This window comes from Talpa europaea, assembly GCF_964194135.1.
Source record: "Talpa europaea genome assembly, chromosome: 10".
NCBI classification, from domain to species: Eukaryota; Metazoa; Chordata; class Mammalia; order Eulipotyphla; family Talpidae; genus Talpa; species Talpa europaea.
The window spans coordinates 18,991,277-19,016,588 of NC_140077.1; the positions used below are offsets into that span (position 1 = coordinate 18,991,277).

General features: G+C 48.8%; 1 protein-coding gene across 2 annotated transcripts in view; it reads right to left on the reverse strand.

Annotated features, from left to right (window-relative positions):
• Positions 1-748: 748 nt before the first annotated feature.
• The window catches only part of SUFU (SUFU negative regulator of hedgehog signaling), a gene marked incomplete at both ends in the record, with an annotated part of 96,165 nt that continues 71,601 nt past the window's right edge, over positions 749-25,312 (reverse strand). For both annotated transcript variants that reach the window (XM_084244989.1, XM_084244988.1), the window contains 4 exons: positions 749-838; positions 3,318-3,386; positions 12,541-12,679; positions 14,231-14,365. In XM_084244989.1, coding sequence (XP_084101115.1) covers positions 749-838; positions 3,318-3,386; positions 12,541-12,679; positions 14,231-14,365 — 433 coding nt within the window. The remainder of the gene's footprint in view (positions 839-3,317; positions 3,387-12,540; positions 12,680-14,230; positions 14,366-25,312) is intronic.

Here is a 25,312-nt window from a genome sequence, read left to right on the forward strand (position 1 = left end):
TGGCCCTGCTAAATTGCATGGAGGAGTGTCTCCACTCTCCCCTGCCCCAGGCTCCAGCAGGCCCAGCAGGGAAGAAAAGCTGCTCTGTGAAGCCAGCTCCTCCAAGGTCTTGGCAGAGAACACTGACACCTTCTCTGGTGGGGCTTCAGGAGGAGACCTGACCCCAGGTCCCCGCTAAGACAATGAAAAAGTATCTGGGAATAAAGTTTTGTTTAAAAAACATTATATACATGGCTTCTGGACATCTTTGAAGAGCAATAAAATACCATCCGGTTTCTACAAAATAAAATAAGGAAGAAGAACATCAAACGCCAGCAGAGGAACTGTTCCATGGCCAGAGGAGCTTCGTTACCAAAGGCTTCCCAGTTGAGCTGGGCAGTGCACGCACGGACTGCCCCCCTTCCTGCCAGGCTGCATGACAAGCAGCAGGTGAGAACGAGGCCTGTCTCCACGTAGGGGCACAGCAAAGGTCCAGAGTCAATCTCAAACCAGAACCTGTGGCAGCAGCAGTCGGGAAGGTTGGTTTGCATTTTCTCACTTGTGCCCAGTGGCAGGTGAGGCCCCTGAAATGCAGGTGAGGTGGGGGCCTGGGGCCTGTGCAGGGTCTCCCACTGGCTGCAGGTGCGGTGGCTGTGCGGGCGTCCTCACACTTGTCATTTCACTTGTGGGATCTCTCTTACACAGTTATGAAGGAAGTCATTGGGGAGCAGCTGGGCTCTCCCTCGGCCCCTGCAGGGCCCAGCTCAGGCTAGTGCAGTGGACTGTCGAATACCACGTCGGGTAGGATGGAGACTTTCAGCTTCTTTTCAGGCCAGCTGTACTCTTTGGGAAGTTTGAACTGTGGAGAGAGGAAGCACAGTGCCAGAGTACAGGAAGTTACAGACCCCTTCCTCCCAGATTGCTTAGAGCATCCAGGACTTTCACCCAGGCCCTATTCCCCAGGTGCTGGGGGCAAGACAGGCAACTGGTTGCCTGGCATCAATCTCTAGTGCTAGATCCTGGTGGGTAGCTGGGGTCAAGCTGCTGGAGTTCAGTGACCCTTTCTTTCCCCTTGTCCTGCCAATAATTAACTGGGGTTGGAGGAGGCATGTTTTCTGACTCTTTCTTGACTGTGCTGACCTCCCTCCCTCCAGCTCACTTCCTGGGTTCTGCCTCCAGCCACAAGCATGTCAGGAATCTGCTCCCTGAGGCCCTGGGGCTGGAGGATTGGGGGCAGGGGGAAGGTGCAGATGCTACAGGGAAGTGGCTTGAGGTCTGGAGCACTGTGGTTTTGTCCTTGCCATGGCTTCTCTCTAGAGGTTGATATGGAAGAAGCCTGGAATCTGCCCTCTGTGGCCTTTACCAGAGGGCAAAGAGAAGGAGGTCTTCATGGGAGCAAATGAGGAAGACAAATGTGGCTTGAAGTGATTTCTTGGACCTGGTGCAGTCTCAGAAAAAGCAACCCCTCCATATGCTCCCCCTAGTTTGTCCCCATCTGCTTCCTAGAGTTGCCAGTCTGAGAGGTCCCAGAGGTCCCAGGAGAGCCCAAGGTCTTCCTGCCCCACCCTGAGAATCACTGACTTGCTTAGTTTTGTTTCTCAAGCTTCTGGTGGGATAGAGGGAAGGGGCTAGACAGCTTACTCCCTTTGTATTCTAGGACCTTATGTGTGGTCTAGCGTAGGCAATAGACACTTGGTAGATGCACAATGACTTGAGTGATGATGGAAGCTTGGAAGTAGGTCTGCCTTTTATGACTCCTACTGTGTGGGGTCAGGCTGGAAAGGAGGCTTCGAAGAGCAGGGCTCTCAGCCTGCCTAAAGCAGGGCTGGAAGAGGGCAGCTTTGACACTTCCTAGCTAGCTCTTCTCCCTCCCTCCATGGGGACCCATCCAAGGAAGGACAAAGTGGAGAGTGGGGCAGGGTGTGGGGACAGCCTCTTGAGAGGAAAGCAAAAAAAAAAAAAAAAAAACCAAAAAACACCCGTCATTTTTAGTGACCTACTTTCCTAAGCTTCCCCTGGCTCCCGTCCCTCTTGCCTGGACTGTCCCCCTCCTATTCCCTCAGTGTCCAAGCTCAAAGCAGCAGCCTGGCACAGTGCCATCCCTGTGCGACATGGCCTCTCCGGAAGCGCTTCTGGGCAGCTGGCTCTGGTCTGACTGAATGGGAGCCGGGCATCAGGGACCAGTGACTTGTGGGGGTTGATTGGCTGGCACAGACTGGGTGTTTGATGACCACTGAATGTATAAATGAGTTAATTTATCAAGCTACATCCCAGAGGACAGAGAAGACACTATCTCACCCACTGAGGGATGACCTTGGGGTCCAAGGAATTCCTGTCCACCTGGAGACCTGGACAGGTCAGGCCCACCCTGTGGATATTAAGAGGCCATCCTGTCCTGGCTGGTGAGGCCATGGGAGCCCTGGCAGCTGGAAACTTCTGCCTGGCTTCCTTCTATATAGAAAGCCTGGCTCCAGGGAGGTGAAGGAACTCTCCCCCAAATACACTTCGGGGCAGAAAGGGCAAGAGAAGGGTCTGTCTCTGTCATACCCAGGGGAGGGTCCAGAAGAGCTCTCCAGAGGCCGGGCTAGCTTGTTATATGCTCCACTAACCTATCGGGTATTGATGCCACAAAGGCTCAGATTCCACTGGGGTGCTATTTAAGAGGAGGCAGGAGGAGGGGGAGGGTAAGGGACTTTCCAGGATGAGGTAAGTCCCCTCAAATGAGGATGGCAAATGGATGACAGGAACAAGGAAGAAAAAACAAAGGGGATTATGGGCTCCATTCCTGTACCCCAGAGGAGTAACCAGGGAAGGCACAGGCCTCCCCACCCCCAGCCTTCCAACTCTCAGACTCTGAGCTAGGACTGGAAAAGGCAGAGCAAAAGGGTGAGCCTATGGCTGGAGGAGGGAAGGAGAGTGGCTCCTGGGTGGCCTGAGGCAGGAGCAGGAGTCCCTCACTGCCCACCACAACTCCCCAGTGGAATGTTCTCTGGCAGCAGGCGTGGGCTTTCTGTTCAGAACCTGCCAGGGAACAGCAGGGGCTGGAGAGAACTTGTATTAGCCTGAAGGCCCTGCTGTCTCTTCAATGAGGTTCTGAGGAGCCGGCAATTCAGACCATTTGCTGGGTGTCCTTACAAGGGCTGGGAGGGGTGGTGGTTCAGGGAGACAGAGAGAAATAAAGCTGTTTAACATCTCCTGGGTCTCCTTTCCGGCTTATCCCCATACCTCAGACAGACACACAGATACAGACACAGACACACACACACACACACTTTCTCTCGCTCTCTCTCACTCTCTCTGACTAGAACCTACTGTTAGAGAGAATCAAACAGGCTTACTTCCTCTGGAGAAGTCAAATCTTCTAAGTCCTCCAACATTTTCTCTACAAACTCTTCGGTCAACAGAATCTAGAAAGAAGGTGGGAGACAGGCTTTTATTTATTTATTATTTTAAAAATATATGGTCTTTTTGACAACTGCCAAGCTACGGATTTGGCCTTGGAGAGATGAGCTCTGGTCTGCTCTAGGGACACAGGAAAGTGAGGAAGGCCTATCCCTAAGGGCCACCCCACTCCCATCTCTCTTCCTCCCCTCACTCGCCCCCACCCCCAGCAACATCAGAGGGACTAGGAGAGAAGGAAAGGGTCAGAAAATGATAGGGAAGCACGATGGGGAGCTCTGGAAGGATGGTAATGTTGGTCCCGGAAGGACATGGAAATGGGTAAGGAAAACCCCTATTTTTGGCAGTTCAGGCCACCTGCATGTTGCGGTGCTGTGGAGGGGAAGCAGATAAGCTGAGAGGCTGAGCAGAGCACTTGCCAACATTTTCCTGGTCCAACCAGGCTCACATGGTCACATCCCCTCCTCCTCCCCTCACTTAGTAGGACAAAAGGAATCTGTTTGGATTTGGAATATAGCCTTGTCTGGAATCTGGAAATGCCCCAGTAGGTACATCTAAGACTGTCTGAGCTGGATGATTTAGAAATTGCACATCAAACTCTCTTATTTTACAGATGGGAAATGTACTCTCAGCTTCCATTTCCATCCACTACTAAGTTCTTTAGGATTTCCTCTCAGAAACCTCTTTACCAGGTCACCTCATGGTTGTCCCACTTTACTGCTCTAAGCCAATGCCTTGTCACTCATACGTCTATGTCTAAGATAGGCCGTGCCCACTGCTTGGCTGGCACAACCACCACACCCACCCCTGAAAAGCTTTTACAGTCAATGGGAATGTCCAGAGCACTCAGGCCTTCCTCAACCTGATGGATCTTTTTCTCAAATAGTTCCTGTGTTCATGTTGGGTCCACAGAGCCAGACCAAAGCTCATCCCCAGGTCTGTACCACACCAGGCCCAGGCTGAGGATGTCCTCCCTCTTCCCAGTCTGACCCTTCTCTCTAGCCTTCACTGGCCCTGCCCTTCTGGGCCTCTGCAGCAGACTCTGCACCTCCAAGGCTGTGGCTCTACCTCCCTCTGCTTTGCCTCTCCTAACAGACCTTGAACACTCTGGGCGGGGCACAGAGGAGAAAACCAGAGGGTAAGGGGCTCCTCTGAGGGAAACACCCCCCAACCCCATGAGAAGGATGGTATTGAGAACCTGAGAAAAACCCATCAGGGTTCCCCTGGGAGTTGTTTATTCTGATAAGAAAGAAGTTTTCATATTTGAAATATAGTCAGCTTGTAAGATAAAGTGAAACGGCCAAAATAGTACTCACAGTATAGAGGATGCAAAGGGAAGCTGATGGGGTGGAGGTAGGGGCAAAGAATGAGAAAATCACCCCCAAGTAGCAGACAAATCACTAGCATACCAAGCACTGAGCTAACTGCTCATGTACCTTAATCCCCTACAGATGACAAAACTGAGGCATGATAGGTTATATATTTGTCTGATGTCACATGACGTATAAATGGCTGAGATAAGTCCCTGAGAGGAGCACATCTGGACTCTAAAGTTAGTGCCTGAGTACAGCTTGAAATCCTGAACTCTTACCTCCATGACATTTACTCATTTATTCATCTTCAACTCAATTCCACAGCATGCCCTGGGTGGAGCCCCAAGAACAGAGGCATGAAGGCAGTCTATTCCCCCCTGGACATGTTACAGGCAACCCCAATGTGAAATGGGTTGGCCTGACTGTGGGTCCTCACACACAAGCTTCAAAGGGACATATAATGAGACTCAACTGCAGGTAAACACAAAAAGGGTAATAAAGGGTTTGTTTGTTCAGGACATCCTTTCCCCCCAACGGACAAGCACCCTCCCTTGAGAGCCAAAGGATGTCTCCTTCCCAGGTTGCAAGCCCCCAGTCAGGAGCAAAAAAGCTGTTATCACACTGGCCCACATATCACCAAAGTTTCTGTTGGAGAAGCTCAGGTCTCAAGTGAAAACAGAGACAAGGTTTAGACAGGTGAAGTGGGGACAGGGAAATGCCCACCTGAAGTGCCCTTCCCCGCCCCCAGGCTTTTGCCAAGTTCCTGGAAGAGGGACTTGTTCCTACTCACTGCTGATCCTTTGCAATCATAGCTGATCCTCCCACAGGCTGAGACTGAGCCCTGGCTCCTCCTTCTCTTATCCCAGGGTTTCTACTGCCCCACTCCCAAAGTCCAGAGTTTCTCTACCAGTTATCACCAGTCTGCTTGAGTAGTACAAAAGTCACATTCATATTTTTGGCATTTCTGGGGCTTGATGCCATCTCTGTGAAGGCTAGCACAAACACAAGCATACCTAAAACCCAATTACACTACAATGGCTCCAGTACAGGCCAGGCTGGGCTCATTTCTAACTCACAAATAATTTGCAGGGAGGAATTCTCTGTTAGAGAGGTAAATAGGCCTGGGGCTTGCAGTAGTGCTGGGGATGAGATGGAGGGGTGGGGGTTGGAGGGAGGTAGAAAGAAGGGGGAAGTTCACAGGACTGGGACCACCCAGTGAGCCATTTTTAAACAAAAGAAAAGGTAACCCTCATCAAGGCTTCAGTTCTAAGCCAGTTTCTCTGACAAAAGTCTGGAATTGGTGGTGGGGAGGTGGACTATAGTGGTTTTTAGTAGAGCAACTACCATCTGTGTGTGGATTCATTTTGTGATTTTGCATTCAGTTGGTGGAGGAGACAGCAAGACCAAAAATGGGGACAAACCCTAGTTGCTCCTCAATTTTCACTTTTGATTATCTTCTGTGTCCTGCTGGAAACATCACATTATTTAAAAAAAAAAAAGAAGTTAATATGGGAAAACTATACATGAGATCCTCATGATATTAAGGGTGACATTCCTTGCAAAGAAACATGACAGTCTGTCATAGCTCCAGGCCCCTAATTTAATTTCCTCTGAGAGTTAAACCTTAGAAGGTAGGATTGAACAAACAGGCCCTGTTCTTTGTATATTTCAGACCTGGAGCTGAGAATGTTAACAGATCTTATCAACAGGACACTGAAGATAGACAGCTATGATGGAGCAGCTCCTGGGTGCTCTCACGAGTAACAGACACGCCGTTGTGATGCAACTGTGGGAAAGGCCTGTGCAATTCTGGGGCTTGGGGCTCTTAAAGCTCATTGGGTCCCCATGAGAGTGCCTGGATCTGCCACAAATAGTAATAGGAATGGTTATGATAATGGCAGTAGTAATGCTACTGTTACAGGACAACCCTGAGACATCCTTTCCCCCTAGCACTACCTCCTCCATATGCCAGGCAGTGGGCTAAGTGCTGACTTGTATCATGTCATTGAATCCTTACAGTATCCTGCAAGGGAGGTACTGTCATGCTGATTTTGCACCTGAGCAGGTGTCAAATCTGCTGGCCTTTAGAAAACTGCTCACTTCATGATGGTAGAGATGCTCTTTTCCTATCTTGGCAAGGCGCCCTGATTCTAGAAGGCTTGTATACTCTGAGCTGACTTTTCTCTCTCCTGACAGAAAAGGTGAAGGTGATTTTGGTTCTACCAAATGGTTTGGAAAACCAGCAATCCCCACCCCAAGCAGTCAGGTATCTCCCAGTTACCTGCTCTCCACGTGAGGGCTAGAGCCCCAAGTGTCATAGACATGCGGTGCCTAGAAACCATGATGGGCAATTGGCAAGGAAGGCAAACCATGTTGAAGATGGTTTCCAAGCAGGGAGAGGAAGGCAAATTTCCAAGGCAGCTTGGTGAATCCATCTTAGAAGACGATGGTTACTCAAGCCCAGAAAAACACAGAAACAATAATAACAGCGAATGGGACGACCACACTCCTTGATGACCGTGCTTGTCCAGAGCCAGGCGTCAAAGTGCAGGAAGGACCCCCAACCACTCTGAGCAGCAAACTCCCCTAAGGAAGCTTTTGAAAATATGGAGATTCCAGGGCCTCCCCGGTGGCGCAGCGGTTGAGCGCTGGGTTGCGCAGCTGCCCGCAGCCTCTGCAGCGCCGGTTCAATCCCCGGCTGCTCCCCAGCCACCGGAGGAGGGTCCCGCATGGCGCGCAGACCTCTCCTGCCGCTCGCTGCTCCCCTCAGCAGTGTACTTCGGTCCTTCTGCCTGCTCTGCTTCCTACTCTGGCTCTGGTGAATTCTCTCACCCTCCCGCGCTTCTGACTGTACCCAGTGCTTGCATAAACAAACAAACAAACAAATAAATAAATAAATGAATGAATAAATAAATAAATCTTTAAAAAAAAATACATTAAAAAAAAAAGGAGATTCCAGGCCCCAACCAGACCTTCTGAATCAGAATATACTGAGCCAGGGCAAAGAATCTGCATTTTAAAAAGGCACCCCAGGAAATCCTGGTGAGAGGAGAGCTAGAAAATACTCAGACTCCCAGTAGAAGAGGTTTTGGGCACTGGCTTACCCAGGGTGAGCTGGCAGCTATAGCACCACCACCATCTAATTGGCTGAACTGAGGGGAGCAGCTGCCTGCCCCCTATTCCTAACCCCCACCTACAAGTCAGGAAAGGGGCTTGGAACTTAGGCCAGTAGCTTACTTCAAAGCGCTCACACAGTGGTTCCTTAGGACAGCCTGGCTAGTTGGTGATGAGGGAGGATTGTCAACAATCCCCCAGTTTCCCAGGTCCCAGCAAATTCTAGAAAGGAACCTGTGAAGTGATCTTTCATCAGTGTCTGCCCTGGGCAGGCCTAGCTGTGCTGCAGGTAGGAGCACAGCTGCCGTTGATCTGATTGAAACATCTGTGGTCAATGATATTTCGGAGTGTGTGAACAGTGGCTAACATTGCTCACTGCTTCCCCTTGTGTTATAATCTGCTTCGTCTGGGCCTTGTTTGCTCTTCATATCGATACATTGTTCTTGCTTCCCAACAAGTTTGGCTTTCTTTCTCTCCTTTCCTTCTTTCAGGGAAGGAAATGTGTCTTACAGGGGAGGGCCTGCCAAATTGCTGCTCTGTCACCTACCATATTGGTGGAGGCAAGGACATGGAAGCAGATCAGTCTGCGACCTCCCCTCCCACCCCCACAAGCCAGACAAAAGTCAGGAAACAGCCTGGAACAGCCCCACTCCCCAGATGTGTAAGGCAGGTACAACTGCAGTAGCTGAGGCACAGTGAGGCCTCGCTCCTTTCCTGTGCTTGGTGGGTGGTGAGATGTTGCTTTTGGTGGCCAGAAGTAGGTTCAGAATCCTCTGGCTCTGGCCATTAGTGAGGGCAGAGCAGGGCATCACAATCCTCCCTGAAAGGGAAGGCCCTGTGCTTCCCCAGGCATATTGCTGGAACTTAAACCCTGATGGGCACAGCCTGGACAATGAAGTCTCGACTACCCCAGCAAAGGTCTCCAGGCAGAACAGGTCATGCCCAGGTTTCACCAGTAGAAGGAGGAACAGTAGAAGCACCAAAGAGGAGCTGCTCAGGGCCCAGGCCCAGGATTACTAAGTGTCTTTCACACAACATACAAATGAGTAGATGGGGACAATAGAGGGAGGGGCTTGTGCAGAGGACAGTGGTCAGTCAGCCACAATTTCCCAAACCTGGCCTGGGGCAGCAGAGTCCACTCAGAACAGCTGCTGGGTATCTTCTCCCAAGCCTGGGGCCTCCCATCAGGGCTGACAGGGAATGGCTGGGAATGGGGACACCACCTGGGTGAGCTGTTAGACACCACACAGCTGAAAAAGCATTGCAGGGTTTAAAAAAATATTCTCATGTTTGGTGATATGACCCCTATGTGACCTCTGGGGCCAACTTCTCCCCTTTCAAATCAATCTTGGCTGGGGACAGTTGAAGGACTCAGCTCCTCAGCTCCAGGCTGGCTCCTGCTCAGAGGACTGACAGCCCAGTGCTGACAGACTCAAGGGAGAGGGGCTTGTGAAAGCAATCTATGAGGAATGAGGGGAGGAAGGTGTGCAGGAAAGGGCGCTGGCAGGCTCCCCCAGGGTCTGAAGACCCTCCTGCAAAGCTGATAGGCTTCATCATCTCAAACAGGATGAAAGCATCAAATGGTAGGGCAGATGGAGTCAAGGTGTCAACCTCCAGAAACTGAGAAGCCTGTGGAATTGGGGCAGGATTCCTGCCTCTCCAGTTCCTCCAGGAAGCAGGCAATGTCCACTACACTGAACCTGGGGTTGCTGATGGCCAAGTTTTTTCTATGTGCTTGGGGGCCTTGACTTCTTTGGGTCTGGAGAGATGAGTTGTCAGGACAGATGGGGTGTCAGGGAGCAAGAAGGAGAGGTGTTAGAAGTAGTTAGGTGGATGTGGAAGCCTGTCTGGGACCATTCTGAAAGCTCCGGAAAGGGGCAAGATTCACTCATCTTCTGCCCTTTTCTTTCAGTCTCTCCTTTGTCGCTCTTCCCCCATGGGGGTGTCTCTGCCATGCCTTTCCCCAAGAGATAACAGGTCTGGGCTGATAGCCAGAACAAGGTGCCAAGGCAGGGAGTGTGGGCTTCCATAGCTGTTGAAGGCTGATGCAAGAAAGTCATCCCAGCCTCTCCCAACTCAACTGGGACCAACAGAAAGAGTTCACACAGCAGCCAAGAGAACAGAAGTCTGGGTCTCTTCAAGTCGTGGATATGCTACATTCAGATCCCTCCTGCTCCTGGGTCTCCATCAGGCCTAGGCACAGAGATCAAGGAGACACTCCTGATCCTGGAATCACAAGCAAGAGATTCCTGCAGGGGGTAAGGACAGGTCTCTCTGTGTTGGGGTGTCTGCCCAGAGGGGCCTAGGGCCCTTATTGGCCCAGTAGAGTGGGCCCTAACTGGGGACTACAAGCCTAAACCTGGGGCCTCCAAGAGGTTCTGCAGACTCCCACGGAGACAGCCAGTCCTAAAGGGAAACCTAGAAACCCACAAGTAATTACAGGTCCAGGTTCCCACAAGCTAGGGAACTGCCTGTAACTACAGTGGCAAGACCCTGAAGAGGAAGGCAGACTGGCAGTCAGATGCAGAAAATGCTGACTGCTTTGGGGGCAGGGAGGAGGGTGGTGTGGGTATTAGCTCAAGACAGCTGAGGACTGGTAGGAGCAGAGCTCCTTATAAAGGACCAGAGAAACCACTCAGAGTGTGAGCATATATACTTGGGGAATAGGGCCCTAGCCAGGCTTCCTGGAAGCTCCCCTGTGAGCTGGCCCCTGTGGTGGGCTACGCTAATGAGTCTATAACACAGGTCTTTGATTAAGCAGCTCCCAGCACAGCAACTTTATTGAAACATGCCGAGGCCAGTAGCTGGTTCCCACCGCTCCTGGTTCCCAGGGCAACAGCGCCTGGGAGGGGACCATGTGCTGGGAGTCAGTGGGTAGAGTGCTCAGGATCACCAAGGGGCTGCCAGGGAGGCGAGGGGAGTGGAGCGGAACGCTAACAGCCAAGGGACAAAGAGGCTTGGGAATTGGGGTTGGGTCCAGAACTTGGGGCGGGGGGGGGTTTGAGAGGCGACATGGCATCTGTTAAGTCCTCTGGGGGCCAAAGTTCCCAGGCTGCTGAGATTTGGAGCTGCTGATCACCCTCCTCGGGACAAGAAGATGTTCCAAGCACAGGTTCACAGTTGAGCATGTGAAATATAACTGGGTGGAATTTCTTCTCCAGTTTGGAGAGACCCCAGTTCCTACTTTCCCAAGAAAATGAGCTTAAACCTTAAGTATATACAAATGCACACTGTCATTTACAAGGAATGATGGCTTGTGAGTTATGGGGGTGCTGAGGCCTCCTGCACTGTTCCCACAACTCCCCTCCTCCTTACCAGCTTGGCCCAGGCTGCTCTCCATGGAAGCAGCCTGGGCCCTGGGACCTGCCTGAATAGGGGAAGGCCCTTTCTACTTACGCTGGTCTAATTTCAAGTGTTACACTTCAGAGCTTTTGCTACAGTAACTCCCAACACCACATGGACAGAAATCTAATGTTACCAAGTGGGACTTTTAAAATGTATTTATAACTTTATGGTTCAAAGTAATTTTGTTATGAAACAATGTAATAACAACAGTGGAAAAGGCAAGATAATTTATGGAACACAATATCCCTAAAGCACCAGCTTTCATTTCTACCTCTGCTTAGTCTGGGTTAGTGTGTGGGTTGGTGTCCTTTGTTTGCTGTTTGTTTTAATTAAGGGTTAGTATTTTTGTGGGGCGAGATGGGGGGGAGGGGTGAGGAGAGGGAGCTGGCTTTAAGGAGGAGAATTTTGACTGCGCGTGCACAGGTACAAGCACAAACACACAAAAAGCATGCCCATGTTAGTAATATATGTACTTCACAGACCCCCACCCCCCCAACACTGGATTAAACCCACAAAAATCAGCAAAATTCTCTTCCTCTTTTTTGTAATCCCTTACCCCCACCCCTCACCCCTTATATCACAAACAAGGCAAGGTCACCTTTTGGATTAGGGTCAGATTCCTTTTCTTGATATCCCTGAGAGAGGTAAAAAGTAGTGTTCTTTCTATCACACTTCCAATAAATAAACAAACAAAAAATGTTTTTCTAATACACCCAGGAGCGCAGCGGACCAGGCCGAGAACTAATTCGATACCTGGGTCAGGGTGGGGGCTAGGAGGTCTATGGCTCTCAAGCCACAGCCTAGCCACTTGGCAGTGGCTCTGAAGTTAAGCTGAGCTCCAGCCAGAAAAGCAAAGAAGGGACAAAATGTTCTGGACAAGCCACAGGTTTCTATGCAGAGAAAGTGTTTCCATCAGAAAGAACAGGAGAGCCTTTTGATGAAGGGAGGGGAGGAGTTCTGTCTGCTGAGGCCTGCCCATCCCAGCCCAGGTCCAGGTCCAGTGCCCACTTTCTAGGAATTCTGGTGGAATTTCCATATAGCCACTGGAGAGTGGGTCCTCACTTCCTCCCGCCTGCATCACCCTCCATTTACTGTCCTTTGATTTACCCAGAAAGCAGAAAGTCTTATATCCCTTAAACCTGAATTTCCATGGCATATGGAACTACCAATGGCCAGGCTCTGGAGAGCTATCTCTTGTGTTTCAGGCGATGGGAAGAGGCCAACAATGCTCCTGGGGCTGGTTGGAGAGGCAGCTGCCACCACAGTCCCTGTGGCACCTCATAACCAGTCCCTCAGAAAGGGGTACCTCCAAGAACTGCCAGGAGAAGGTAAGGAGGGGATGGAAAAGTCCACAGAAAGAAGGTGGGGAGAAGAAAAAGAGCCTCCTCACTTGTAACCAGGGTCCATGAGCTGCGTAAGGGTGCTCCTCAGTGGCAAAGGCACCTTCCACTCCCGTGGAGACGAAGGTGATGGCCATGTCACCTGTGATACTTTTATATGTAAAGTGCCGTCCATGCAGGAGCCTGCCCCTAGGGGTAAGAACAGGGAGACAGTGAACAGCATGGCTGGCCAAGGTTCAGGAATAGTGGCAGCTATGCTCCCTGGGACAGGGTGCGGGCAAATGCCCTCCTGATTGCCCATATGCCCACTAACAGGAGATGACAGTCCAACATGTTTACTTCAACGCCTTCCAAGAGAAGCCTCTTCCAAGTTTTCTTCCAAAGTGCTCAAAGTTAGCAGATATACTACATTAGGGTTCAAAAGGCCTGTAAGAATAGTGGAGTCTGCTTCTTTCCTGTCCTGGTGAGGAACTGAGGCCAGAGAAGGCAATTAGCAATGTGCCCAAGGTGATGCTCAGAGCTAAGAGAAAAGGCATGTCCCCCTTTGTTGGAGGGCAGGGAGTAAAGCAGTATTTAAGCAAATTTCTTGAGCCCCTAGGATGATGGCAGTACCTTCACAGCACAAATTATGCGTATAGGGAGAATCTTCTACCTGCTCTTGGGTCTTGCCACAAGATTTACCTGGTTAGCCCCAAGGCCACAAGCATATCTTAAAAATTAAAAGAAAACGCCAAAGCCAAATGGGGTCATTCAGAAGGAGCCACGAGAAGTTACTGTTAACCCTGAGTCTGGAAATACCCCTGGGGGAAGGGTAGACAGGGGCAATCAGTGAGGCAGAGATGCCAGTCAGCAAGGAAGCAAAATCTGCTCTTTGATTTCTCAGGTTGCCTCAGATTAACCCTTCACCAGGCTAAAGTCCCTGAGTTTGGGCCACAGAAGGAGCTGGGAGGGAAAGGGTCCGGGGCAATGGTCCTTTTAGTCCCTGTTCACTCTAACTACTTACTATCTGTCCTATTGTTGAGGGTGGCTGGTCAAGGCTGGTTACTATTTAAGTTCCTTCCCCAGGCTCTGGAAACACGGGGGAGGTCTCAGAATCATGCAACCCTCTTCTTCCTGTCATTAATGGTTCCTTGAATTGAGAGTTATTCTTATAGACTCCCCTGCTCTAAAAGTGAGCATGGACCCCCAAGAGGTTGGTGGAGAAAGTCAGATGCAATTGATTTAGCCCAGGACCGCATCCCCAAGCAGAGCTGAATTCTGGCCACAGGGTTAGGTTTCTGGCACTATGGACAGCAGCAGAAAGGACACAGCTGGGTTTCTGGGTCCCTCAAGGAGTCTGCTGGTAGGCCACTGGCTTGGAAAACTGCATGTTTTGCAAAGGAAAAGTAGCATGCAGGAGAAAATAGGGCAGGTGCCCCCAAATGGGCATGAGCCTGGCCCACCAGAGCCTTCTCTGCCACTCCTAACTCTGGGCTTATGGGATGGCAGGGTATCTTCCTAGGTCACTGAACCTTCCCAGCTAAGCAAGGCTGAGAGGCACTTCTCTGGACAAAGGTGAGTTCTTCAGCACAATGGATGCTCCAGGCCAGCTCAGAGTCCCTGGGCCCCCACACAGGCCCACAATGAAGCTACTTGAGTGGTTCTCCCCACGCTGGGCCCCAGACTCTGTGTAGGTATAGGGGAGATGGCAAGCACTGGCCTGGTGGCTTCTCCAGGGCAAGTGGGTGTAGTGGGGCTCACCTGAGGCAGAGAGGAATGAGGGCCCCCGACTCCTGGTTGAATTTCAGGTGTACACTCTCAAGTTGCCGTGTTCGGATCAGCTCGTGGGGGATAATGGCCGTGGAGCTGTCGCTTTCCAGGCTGTCTTTGCGACTCCTGCCAAGCAAGCACATGAATGTGTTCAGCACAACGTAAAAACACAGAAAGGAGCAAGATGGGAGTCTCTCAGGCTGGGTTCCTAAATAATGACTGTGATGGTGATTGATAGTAATGATAACAGTCACTACCACTCGCTAAGTGCTTGCCAAGTACCAGCAGCCATGCCAAGCACTTCTCCCTGACTGGACTACTCCTCACAACACCCCCATGAGGCAGGTACCAATATATCCCTATATACACAAGGAGCTAGGGATCAGTAAGATTAAAAATTGTCCAGGTTTCTCAGTCGGAAGCTGTAATTTGGTCACAGTAAGTCTGGTCCTGAAGTCTGTATCGTGGCCAACACAGTATACAAAAATTTATGTCACAGTGGCTTGCTCTTCTTTATGACAGCAGCAGGAGCTTCTGGGGGCTTTTCTTTGCCAGCCCTGAAGCTCCAGACTTTAGTTTTCCAAGGGTGGAGAGTTAAGAGTATAGAGTCCTGGGGCCTCCCCGGTGGCGCAGCGGTTGAGCGCTGGGTTGCGAAGCTGCCCGCAGCCTCTGCAGCACCGGTTCAATCCCCGGCTGCTCCCCGGCCACCAGAGGAGGGTCCCACATGGCGCGCAGACCTCTCCTGCCGCCCGCTGCTCCCCTCAGCAGTGTACTTCGGTCCTTCTGCCTGCTCTGCTCCCTGCTCTGGCTCTGGTGAATTCTCTCACCCTCCCGCGCTTCTGACTGTACCCAGTGCATGTATAAACAAAACAAACAAAATAAATAAATAAATAAAAACATGCCTCTATTAAAAAAAAAAAAAAAAAAAAAGAGTATAGAGTCCTAGGAGAGGTTGCTCCAAGAGCTTCTTTCCAGCTGACTGAAATGCCTCTGACATCTGAGTTACGGTGAGCATACACACTCCTGCTAATGATCAGGAGCTGCAGTGACATACACTTCATCTAAACAGGGACGGATCATCAAGGAGGTAGAAACCAGGCTTATAAAAGTCAGACCCCTGGATCCCCTGGGTGGCAGAATCAGGGCCCAGTTTGCTGGGCTGCAGGGCCCCAGGAGCCCGATACCAAATTCCTCCAGACTGTGCCCTTGGACAGCAAGTTGTCACTACTGCTTCACATTCCCTCCTGTCTTGTCTCCCACCAGCAGCTTAAACTACAGCTTGAACTACAAAGGGGCCACTGGTCCCTTTGCAACCTAAGATTTGCTCTTTCAAATTCAGCTGCCCCCACTGACAACCTCTCAAATATGCCTCAGCCACGAATAAGGGTTACCCACTGATCCCATTCAAAAGGCCGGATCCTGGTTTGGGCTGTGAATCTCAGAACAATTCCCCATGTGTCTATCAAAATAATGGGTGAGAAGTTCTAGTTATTTATTATTCAAGTGGCAGGAGCCACCCAGGCTGAGCCTGATAGCCAGACAGCGAATCAAGGGTAGGCCCAAGCTCCTCACACAGAGATGCCCGTGGTCAGTGAGGCCCTCTGACAGGCAGAGAACCTCCACAGAGGGAGTGAGGACAGTGGGCAAAAGGATGGAGGGTGAAACAGGACAGTGGTTTATGAAAGCACCATTCCCACCAGCTGAGTGAATCTACCCCAGATTTTACTGCTCTTTCACAAAGCAGTCCCTAGCTTTGGATTTCTGAAAATGACCTTTGCCCTAGCTTTTCCGTTGAAAAACCCTTTCACAAGACCTGTGAAGGACACAAACACTATGGCCAAGAGGGTCATGGAATTTCAGGACTGATGGGAAACTGAGGTTGTTAAATCTACCTCTTCATTTACAAAAGAGAACCTGGTAGTGTGTCCAAGGCCACAGAGCTGGTCTACAGCAGGCCAGCATGGGAGCCCAGGACATCTGACCAACTCTCCTCCCCTCACAGCCTAGAGGAAAACACCAAACACCACCTCACAGCAGGTGTCCTCAGGGACCAGACAAGAGCAGCACCCAGGAAAGAGAGCAGCTCTTTGTGGTGAGGCCTTTCTGTGCTCCAGAGTAAGCAGTCCATCAAGTCACCGGCTGAGTGCCCACAGCAAGACCCCAGTAGATTCTATGATTAGATGAGGAAACTGAGAATTGCACAGGGGTAGTAATAAGCCTAAGGTCACAGAGTGAGTTGAAATGGAATAGCCACGGGGTGACCCTATGTCATCTGTCAATGACTCACAGGATCCACACAGAGACCTAGCACCATGTTCTGAAAAAGTGGCCTGAGGCCTGGCCTGCCCAGGAGCCTCAAAGTTTGCAAGGCCTGCTAGAGGATCCCTGACTCTCTGGCACAGGCAAAAATGCTGATGAATAGCAACTAGGGATGGGGGCAGGGAGCTGGGAAAAGAAGAATCAACAGCACACAGGGCTAGAGACTTCTCAAGCTGGAGGGAAAAATAAATTGTTGAAAGTCAGCTAAAGTCACCTTGGTAACTGCTACAACACACTCACCCGGAACGAGGACATCAAACCCAACTGCAAACAGCTTTAAAAGAAATGGAAAAGAACTTAATCATCTGAAGAATTAATGTGACAAGTGCCCACATTTACACCTCCCACCAACCTTCAATCATTTGAAAATGTACTTTAATCTTTTAAAAGAAAAAAAAATTGCAAAATGCTAGATCTGCAGTCCTGGAGCCTGGGTATTTCCAGCATGCTGCTTCAATGGAAACGGCTGCTCCACACACATGCAGGAGCCCAGATTTTTGCTGATTTGTTTTTTCTGGACATAGATGCAGAAGCATGAATTATTGGTGTGGGTTGGGTGAGGTATTAAATCTGTAGCTGACACAGGTTTGCGATGTTTTGCATGGTTGTCAGCTTAATCTTAGTCATAAAAAAATAAGTAGTGTGCTCGCCAGCGTGGCCTAATTTTTCAGCTGGGCTCTTTTCTCCCTGAGTTCCCAGTGGAGGGGAAGGCGGAACTTCAGGGGTTGAAAGGGAGAAGAGCTCCCAGGAAGGCATAGGATACACCTGCTGGGGACTGCTGGGAACATGAACCAGGGGATGAAGGATGAGGGAGGGAGAATGGTTTACAGCATAGGTTCTGGGTTCAAGTTCTGTATGACCTTGGGCAATAACTTAACCTCTAGGCTTCCATTTCCCATTGATGAGAATAAATAACAATATCCTATCATTCAAAGGATTAAACAAGATGACCCATATGAAGAATCTAACAGTAGCTGGGATATAGTAGGTGATCAGAATGTATCTAGAATGTATTAAAAGGATGTTAGCTGTCTGCCTCTAGAAGTCTCTCTGCTCTTCCTATAAAACTTGTGATAGCTTAACAGAGACTGATTTGTCTTTATCCTGGGCCCCAAGTCTGACTCCCTCGGGCCCGTGCCTCAGTCATTTAGTCACCAGGCTCTGAGCTTGGGATAGGAGGGCTTCTGAGATGGGCCCTGAAATGGCTCCTGACTTCCTGAGCAGAAACTGCAGGCCCTGGTTAATTGCTGGGACTCTAGGAAGGCCCAATTACAGGGCAAAGCAAAACCTTGAGGCTGGTGTTCTGCTGGCAGAGGCTCTGGCAGGGTCATCTTCCTTCTACAGAGTACGCTGGCCTTCCTGCAGTTCTTGTCGACTGGTCCTCAAGTCACCCACAAGTAGTTTAGTATATCCTCCCAGGGCGGGCTTTCAAATCCCGGAGGCTATTCTGATAGCTTATCAACAGTTTCTCTTTTCCAGTGTTTGTGGTCCTAACTTGCATCTGTATTCTGAGGTCAAGGTTCTGAAATCTTCCACCCATCCAAGTCATTCTCCCTTGTCATTCTAGCTTGTCAGAGTATTGTGTCCGGAAGTGAAGTGTCATGTACAGAAATGTGGTGTAAGCAGAGCAGATCTCATAGGGATTGTGAGCTTTCTTTGGGATATTTTATTTCTATTAAAATTGTCATCAAATTGTCTATTCTTTATAACTTCATTATACTCCCAACTCATACCACACACTCTCTGTCAATGAAATTGCCCTCAGGCTTTTCCAGACAGGCTGTACTTAGACGGCCTTTCCCCATCTTGTCCAGACTATGGATTATTTGGAGCTAAGAGCAGAACTGCATTATCTGGCTAATGTTTCAAGCAGTCCCGATATTTTGGAAACCTGACTCTGGCATCCATCATATTGGCATTCTCTTCTGACTTCACCTCACTGACAAAACCAATGAACTTGCCATTGATTTTCATCCCAGGCTTTGAGTGAACAGTGAACAGCACAGGGCCAGTCAGATAGGCTGACGTCATTATTCTTTGGGTATGTTCATCCAACCAACTATAAGTCAACCTATAAGTCAACCCAACCATTCCATCACTAAGCCCCTCACCCTCCTGGACACTTTAAACATTCTTCTGTCTTGCCAACCATGATGTTAGAAGATAGTCTCAAAATTCTGAAAATGTGCTAAGCCCTACTTATGTCTAGCACTTCCTTTGTCTACTAGGTAGAAATAGATAACTACTTCTAAATAGGAAGGTCTAACATGCCTGACTCTGTGAATCCATACTGACTCCTGTAGGGATTTACTGTTTTCCTTAAAGAGTCACAGCTGGGTCACCCCGGTGGCCCAGAGCTTAGGTCTTTAAAAATGACCATGAAGACGCTCTTCCTAAGGAATCTTATGGGTACTTTTTTTTTTTTTTTAAAGATTTGTTTATTTATTTATTTATACAAGCACTGGGTACAGTCCGAAGCGCGGGAGGGTGAGAGAATTCACCAGAGCCAGAGCAGGGAGCAGAGCAGGCAGAAGGACCGAAGTACACTGCTGAGGGGAGCAGCGGGGCGGCAGGAGAGGTCTGCGTGCCATGTGGGACTCTCCTCCGGTGGCCGGGGAGCAGCCGGGGATCGAACTGGCACTGCAGAGGCTGCCGGCAGCTTTGCAACCCAGCACTCAACTGCTGCGCCACCGGGGAGGCCCCCAGAGCTTAGGTCTTAATGCTATCACCTCTTTGGCCTGAATTCAATCCCTGGCTAGAGAGTTAATCCACGTGGCCCAGCAGACCTCTCCTGTCTTGCCTGCTGTTTCCCTCAGCAATGTATTTCAGTAGATCTGCCTGTTCAGCTCCCCACTCTGTCTCTGGTGATTCCTGTGACACACACACACACACACACACACACACACACACACACACACACACACCCCTTCTGGCCCACACCCCAGCCCTTTTACTCAAAAATAAAAAAGAATTAAAAAAAAAAGTGTTAACAGCCTAATTGCTGAATAATCTAGTCCAGAATTTTCCTAGAGTTGATACCAAGTTCATTAGTCTAGAGGGTGCAAGATTGCTCTTAGCATCTTGGAACTTTTTAGTGCTTTCATTCTGCCAACACCTCCCTCCCATTCCCTCAAAGATTACTGACACTAGCTTCATGAGTCTCATTTGCCAATTAACCTGGTATTCTGGGTCACAAGACATGTGGACCAGGAGATCTGAAATCAAAGCTTCAATTCTCTTATCAATGCCTGAGTGACCCTTTCTAGTTTGACAACCATTCTTTTTGAAACGGAAGCAAACAGCAGAACTCAAATACACAAAAAAATTTCTCTCTGCTACTTATTAAAATTACTCTGTACAAACAATGGGACCTAGGTTGTGTTCTTGTTTCAAAGAGGGAAAAAAAAAAGTCTTTTTTGCTGATCATAGCACTTTTTACAAGACTCAGTTGTTCCTGAGTTTCAGCATTTCTTGACCCTGTGCCTTAAAATCTATGCTGGGGGCCTCCCCAGTGGCGCAGCAGTTGAGTGCTGGGGTGCAAAGCTGCCCGCAGCCTCTGCTGTGCCGGCTTGATCCCTGGCTGCTCCCCGGCCACCGGAGGAGGGTCCCACATGGGGAGCAGACCTCTCCTGCCGCCCGCTGCTCCCCTCAGCAGTGTACTTCGGCCCTTCTGCCTGCTCTGCTCCCTGCTCTGGCTCTGGTGAATTCTCTCACACTCCCACGCTTCTGACTGTACCCAGTGCTTGTATAAATAAATAAATAAATAAATCTTTAAAAAAAAAAAATCTATGCTGGTATAATGTACTTCTCTTTACAGTTTTTTTTCAAATTATTAAAAAAAACCTGAGTTATGTATAATATTTCATATGTACCTATACTGGTAGGTGGAGATATTATACCCCTTTTTGTTTTCAGTGGACTCTTTACAATAATAATAATATTAAGAGGTGCCTTTTGGGGTCTCCCTGGTCATAGAGGGGTTAAAGTCTCAGTGCTATCAAGCTGTCGCCAGCCACTGCTGCATGAACTCAATCCTGGACAGGGAGCTAACCTACATGGCACAGCAGATCTCTCCTATCTCGCCTGCCGCACCCCTCAGGAGTGTACTTCAATAGAAACACCTGTTCTGCTCCCCACTCTGTCTCTGGTGAATCCTCTCACAACCCGTACCTCTGGCCTATATTCCAGTTTTTGTATGTGTAAATAAATAAAAAAATAAATCTTAAAAAAAAAAAAAAAAAGAGGTGCCTTTAGCAAGGGGTTAAGACACAACCTGTGAAGCTATCCACAGTCACCGCGGCAGGAGTTTGTTCTTTTTCTTTCTTTCTTTCTTTTTTTTAAAGATTTATTTATATATTTATATAAGCACTGGGTACAGTCAGAAGTGCGGGAGGGTGAGAGAATTCACCAGAGCCAGAGTGGGGAGTAGAACAGGCAGACCGACGAAATACACTGCTGAGGGGAGCAACGGGTAGCAGGAGAGGTCTGCGAGCCATGTGGGACCCTCGCTGGTGGCTGGGGATTGAACCAGCGCTACAGAGGCAAAGCTTTGCAGCCCAGCGCTCAACCACTGCGCCACCAGGGGAGGCCCTGCAGCAGGAGTTTGATCCCTGGCCAGGGAGCAACCCACATGGCACGGCAGACCTCTCCTGTCTTGCCTGTTACTCCTCTCAGCAGTGTATTTCAATAGATCTGCCTGTTCTGTTCCCCACCCTGTCTCTGGTGAATCCTCTCACCCACTAGACCTCTGGCCTGTATCCCAGTTCTTATGTACATAAATAAATAAATCTTTTATGAAAAAAAAAATAAAAGAGGTGCCTTTTACTGAGTGTAGACTATGCACCAGGTCTTATGTTAAATTCTTTATATAGTTTGCTTCCTTTCATTTCTGTAACAAACCAATAAATAGGCATTATTTTTCCCATCTAACAGTTGAAGACTAAAATTCCCAGACTTAAATAACTAGCCAATGGTCATATAACCAGCAAATACAAGATGGAGACAAAACACACGTTTTCATGACATCAGCTAAAACATAAATACACTATTTCTCCTTAAGGGGTTTTAAGACCATGAAGACACATCCCCCCCCGCCGCCCCCTGAACTCTTAAAAGAACTACTTCTTAAAAGCCAGGGCAGGGCTTCCCAGAGAGTATTCAATAGAATTTTAAGAGAAGCTTCCAGAAAAGCAGATATGGAAAGGATTGGGTGTAATACGCTACATCTCAGGTTAGGAATTTGTAAAATGCTGGCATTTTGAAGACTCTGAGGACTAAAAAGGGCAAACAAATTGGTCTCATTTTGCACAAGTCACCATTCTCCAACCTGAGCTATGGAGCCCCAGGACCGCGTCCCCACCTTCACTTAACACACAGTAACTCCCATAAGAAAGGTTGTGAGGAAGCCTCCCTCTGGGGACCACTGACCAGACACCGGTCATACAGGGCCCTCCTGAACACTGGTCTGCCCCAAGCTGCTTTCCTCCGAAACCCTGTCACTTTTACTTCATCAGCCTCCTTGCTGGTCAGAATGAATTGCTCAGCTAAGTGCATCTCCTCATCTCCTTTACCCTGTGATACAAGCTTTCCGGAGGCCTGTGGGACAGTTATCTACCACTCACCTTCAGTTCTGGGTCTGATGAAGTCGACGTTCTGCTGTATGACCAGGGCTTGCCTTGGTTCCGGTTTTGTGATTCTTACCTGGAATGTGTCATCCTTTCTCTTTACTGAGTGGGCAAGCTCCTACTAAATCACGTCTGAATTTTTTTCACCATCCTTTTTTAAAATTTCAAGACTCAAATAGTTCTAAAAGGTTCATTACAGTAGTCAGCAATTTTCCCATTTGCCCTCAGAGACAACCATTTTCATCTCTGCTAGCTTATTCCTTGGATATTTTTCCTCAATATTTCTAATACACTTCATTTCTTATTTCCCAGTACTCCCCTCTCAGGCTTTATCTATTGTCTTCCAATTATGGGAGAGAAGTTTTTAATGCTCATCCATCCCACTCTCCCACCTTCCCCTCTTCCCAAGATAAAAGTCTGGTTCAGTATTGTTTACATGACAATGACTACACTAATGCTCTTTATAACTAAGCCATAGAGTATACCATGGCTGATTTTCCTTTCTGGTGTGATCTTCTATTTTTCTTTTTGTGGGAACCTTGCCGGTGGCCGGGGATCGAACTGGCACTGCAGAGGCTGCAAGCAGCCTCACAACCCAGCGCTCAACCGCTGCACCACCAGGGGAGGCCCTGTCTTCTATTTTTCTTATCTTAGTTTTCTATGTATATCACTAATTCAATCCTAAACTAACTTTCAGTGGTCTACAGATTCTCCCAAGACATTCAAATACACCAAGCACTGATCAATTTTATTTTCTTAAAGGCATTTCTCCAGAGAATCCTTCCAAACTACTCCAATTCAGTTGCCTTCCATACTTGCTGCACAGCTGTCATTATGGAACTGCTTTTCACCCTCATCCTGGTGATTCCCCTTGCCTCTTTCTCATTCTGGGCCCTATCTTCTGTACCCCATATGTCTTCCCCACTCATTTTGATGAAGTATATCCTCTACAGATTTCACTTTGGTTTTTAGTATGCTTCTCTCATCCAAATGGTTCCCTCTGACCTGACATGGGTCTCCAGGCAAACTGAACTATCAGCTTTCCTTGGTGCAATGGTATGTAAGTTTCCAAGGCCCTCTTTCCAGTTATTTCTGCCTATGAATTGGCAGTCTTCTCCACTTTCATCTTCTTTTACAGGCTGTTATCTGCGGTGAAGAGGCCTAGATCTGGAGTCACACCAACCTAACATTTCAATTTTGATTCTGAAACTTATTCTTTACTTACTGATCCTAAGATAAGTTATACAACTTATATAAATCTCTGTATTCTAATTTGTGAAGTGGGGAGGATAGCAGCTCACAATATAGGAGCTGGCACATGGTGGTGTGCAATGAAAACGGTGTCTAGTTGAGGATTTCTTCCTGTATTGTGAGTACTGAGAGGCAATTTATGGGATACATGAGAGGCACACCTTGGTTATTTAGAAATTGAAGTGAATCTTGCCCTTTATTTATTCAAAGTGCTGTCTATATAACATATTCTGTATTTATGCTTCCCACTGGATAAAGCGACTTCACATATCTTAAAACACCATCTCCTTCCACCATCAAAAATGATACCTGATTTCTAGTATGCACAGCTTACAGTACATGCTCCTGTTCATTCTACCCATACTTTATAAACTAATAGAACCTTATCTATGTTTCCACTCCACCTCCACCCTGGCCTCATCATATTGAAAAGTCTTAATTTTCCCCTTTTTTTTTTATTATTTTTTTTTTGTGGGACCCTCACCGGTGGCCGGGGATTGAACTGGCGCTGCAGAGGCTGCGGGCAGCCTTGCAGCCCGGCGCTCAACTGTTGCACCACCAGGGGAGGCTCTTAATTTCCCTATTTTAGCATAAGGATATGGTCATATCCTATCAGAGGAGCCTAACTGCTGAGACTCCTTTCAGCCACAACCCCAGTCCTGTGACAGTGGTGATGTCTGCACTGACCACACAAATTAGTGCCTTTTCCTTGGGGACGCCCAGGAACAGGATTCCTCCAGGGCATCAAAGTTGGCAATGATTCAGAAGTGAAGTCCATTTAGCCTGCTGAGCCCAGTCCAACCTTTGGCTTCTGCCTCGAGCCTGGGAGATTATCCCTTTTGCTTTCAGACTGCTGACAAAGCCTCTGAACTTTCCAGAGAAAGAACCACATGCAGGTCTCCCTTAAGGGCAGGATTGGGAAAAGGGGTGTGGTGGAGTGGGGTGGGCTAGGGATGGGGATGTGAGGGCACAGGCTCACCTCCACAGTTATTGTTAAGCCCAAGGCTGTATCCCCTTGACAAATCAACATTATCACAAGACAAATCCTCTGCTAGGGACTATACCAGGAGTAAAAGGCCACATAAGGTTACTGGTAAACAGTGATAACCCAGTAATAAAAGGCAATCTTTTCATTGCATATGCCCCAAGGACGGAATATGATGCTGGAACAGCGGGACAGTGACTGGCTGAAGAAGACGGGTAAGGAAAACATCCGTTTAAGTTAGGGGATTCCTTGATCAAACATGAACTCTTCTGGGCAGCAGGACCTTCAGCCAGATCTTGCTCTCTGACTTGGGTGGGAGATTAGGACCCCTGCTCTCCTGAATGAGCCCACTTTAGGTAAAGTCCTTGGCTTTCCATTTTCCGAGACACTGAGTCATTTCCTCTTTCCAGCTCTCACCTTTGAGCCTTCCTTTCCCCTTCCCTGGAGAAGTGACTCACTACTGAAGTGTTGGGTGACACTGAGGATCAAGGATAGGTGATAAAAATACTCCTGATTGTGCAACTCAAGGAAAGGGAATGCAGTTCAGACTGAGAATTCAAAGTGCTGGTCATGCACTCTGAGGTTGGGGAGTTAACAATGGCCATGGCTTCAACTCTTTGGGGAAGTGGAGCAGAGAATGGAGTTCAAACAGAAATTTACCCACGCTGGATTTGCTGCGGAGCCCCTTGTTCTGCCCTTTCAAAGGTATATTTTTTGAGAATGGCACATCAAGGCAGGCACTTAGGATGATGAATGTGAACCACAGTGAGGTAGATAAAGGGGAAGTGGGGAGCTGAGGCTGGGGTCCTTCCTCCCATCAACCCTGCAGAGAATATCTGGGGCCTCAAGAATGGGGCTGTTTCTTTCTGGGTTTTCTCCAGTGAAAACAATCGT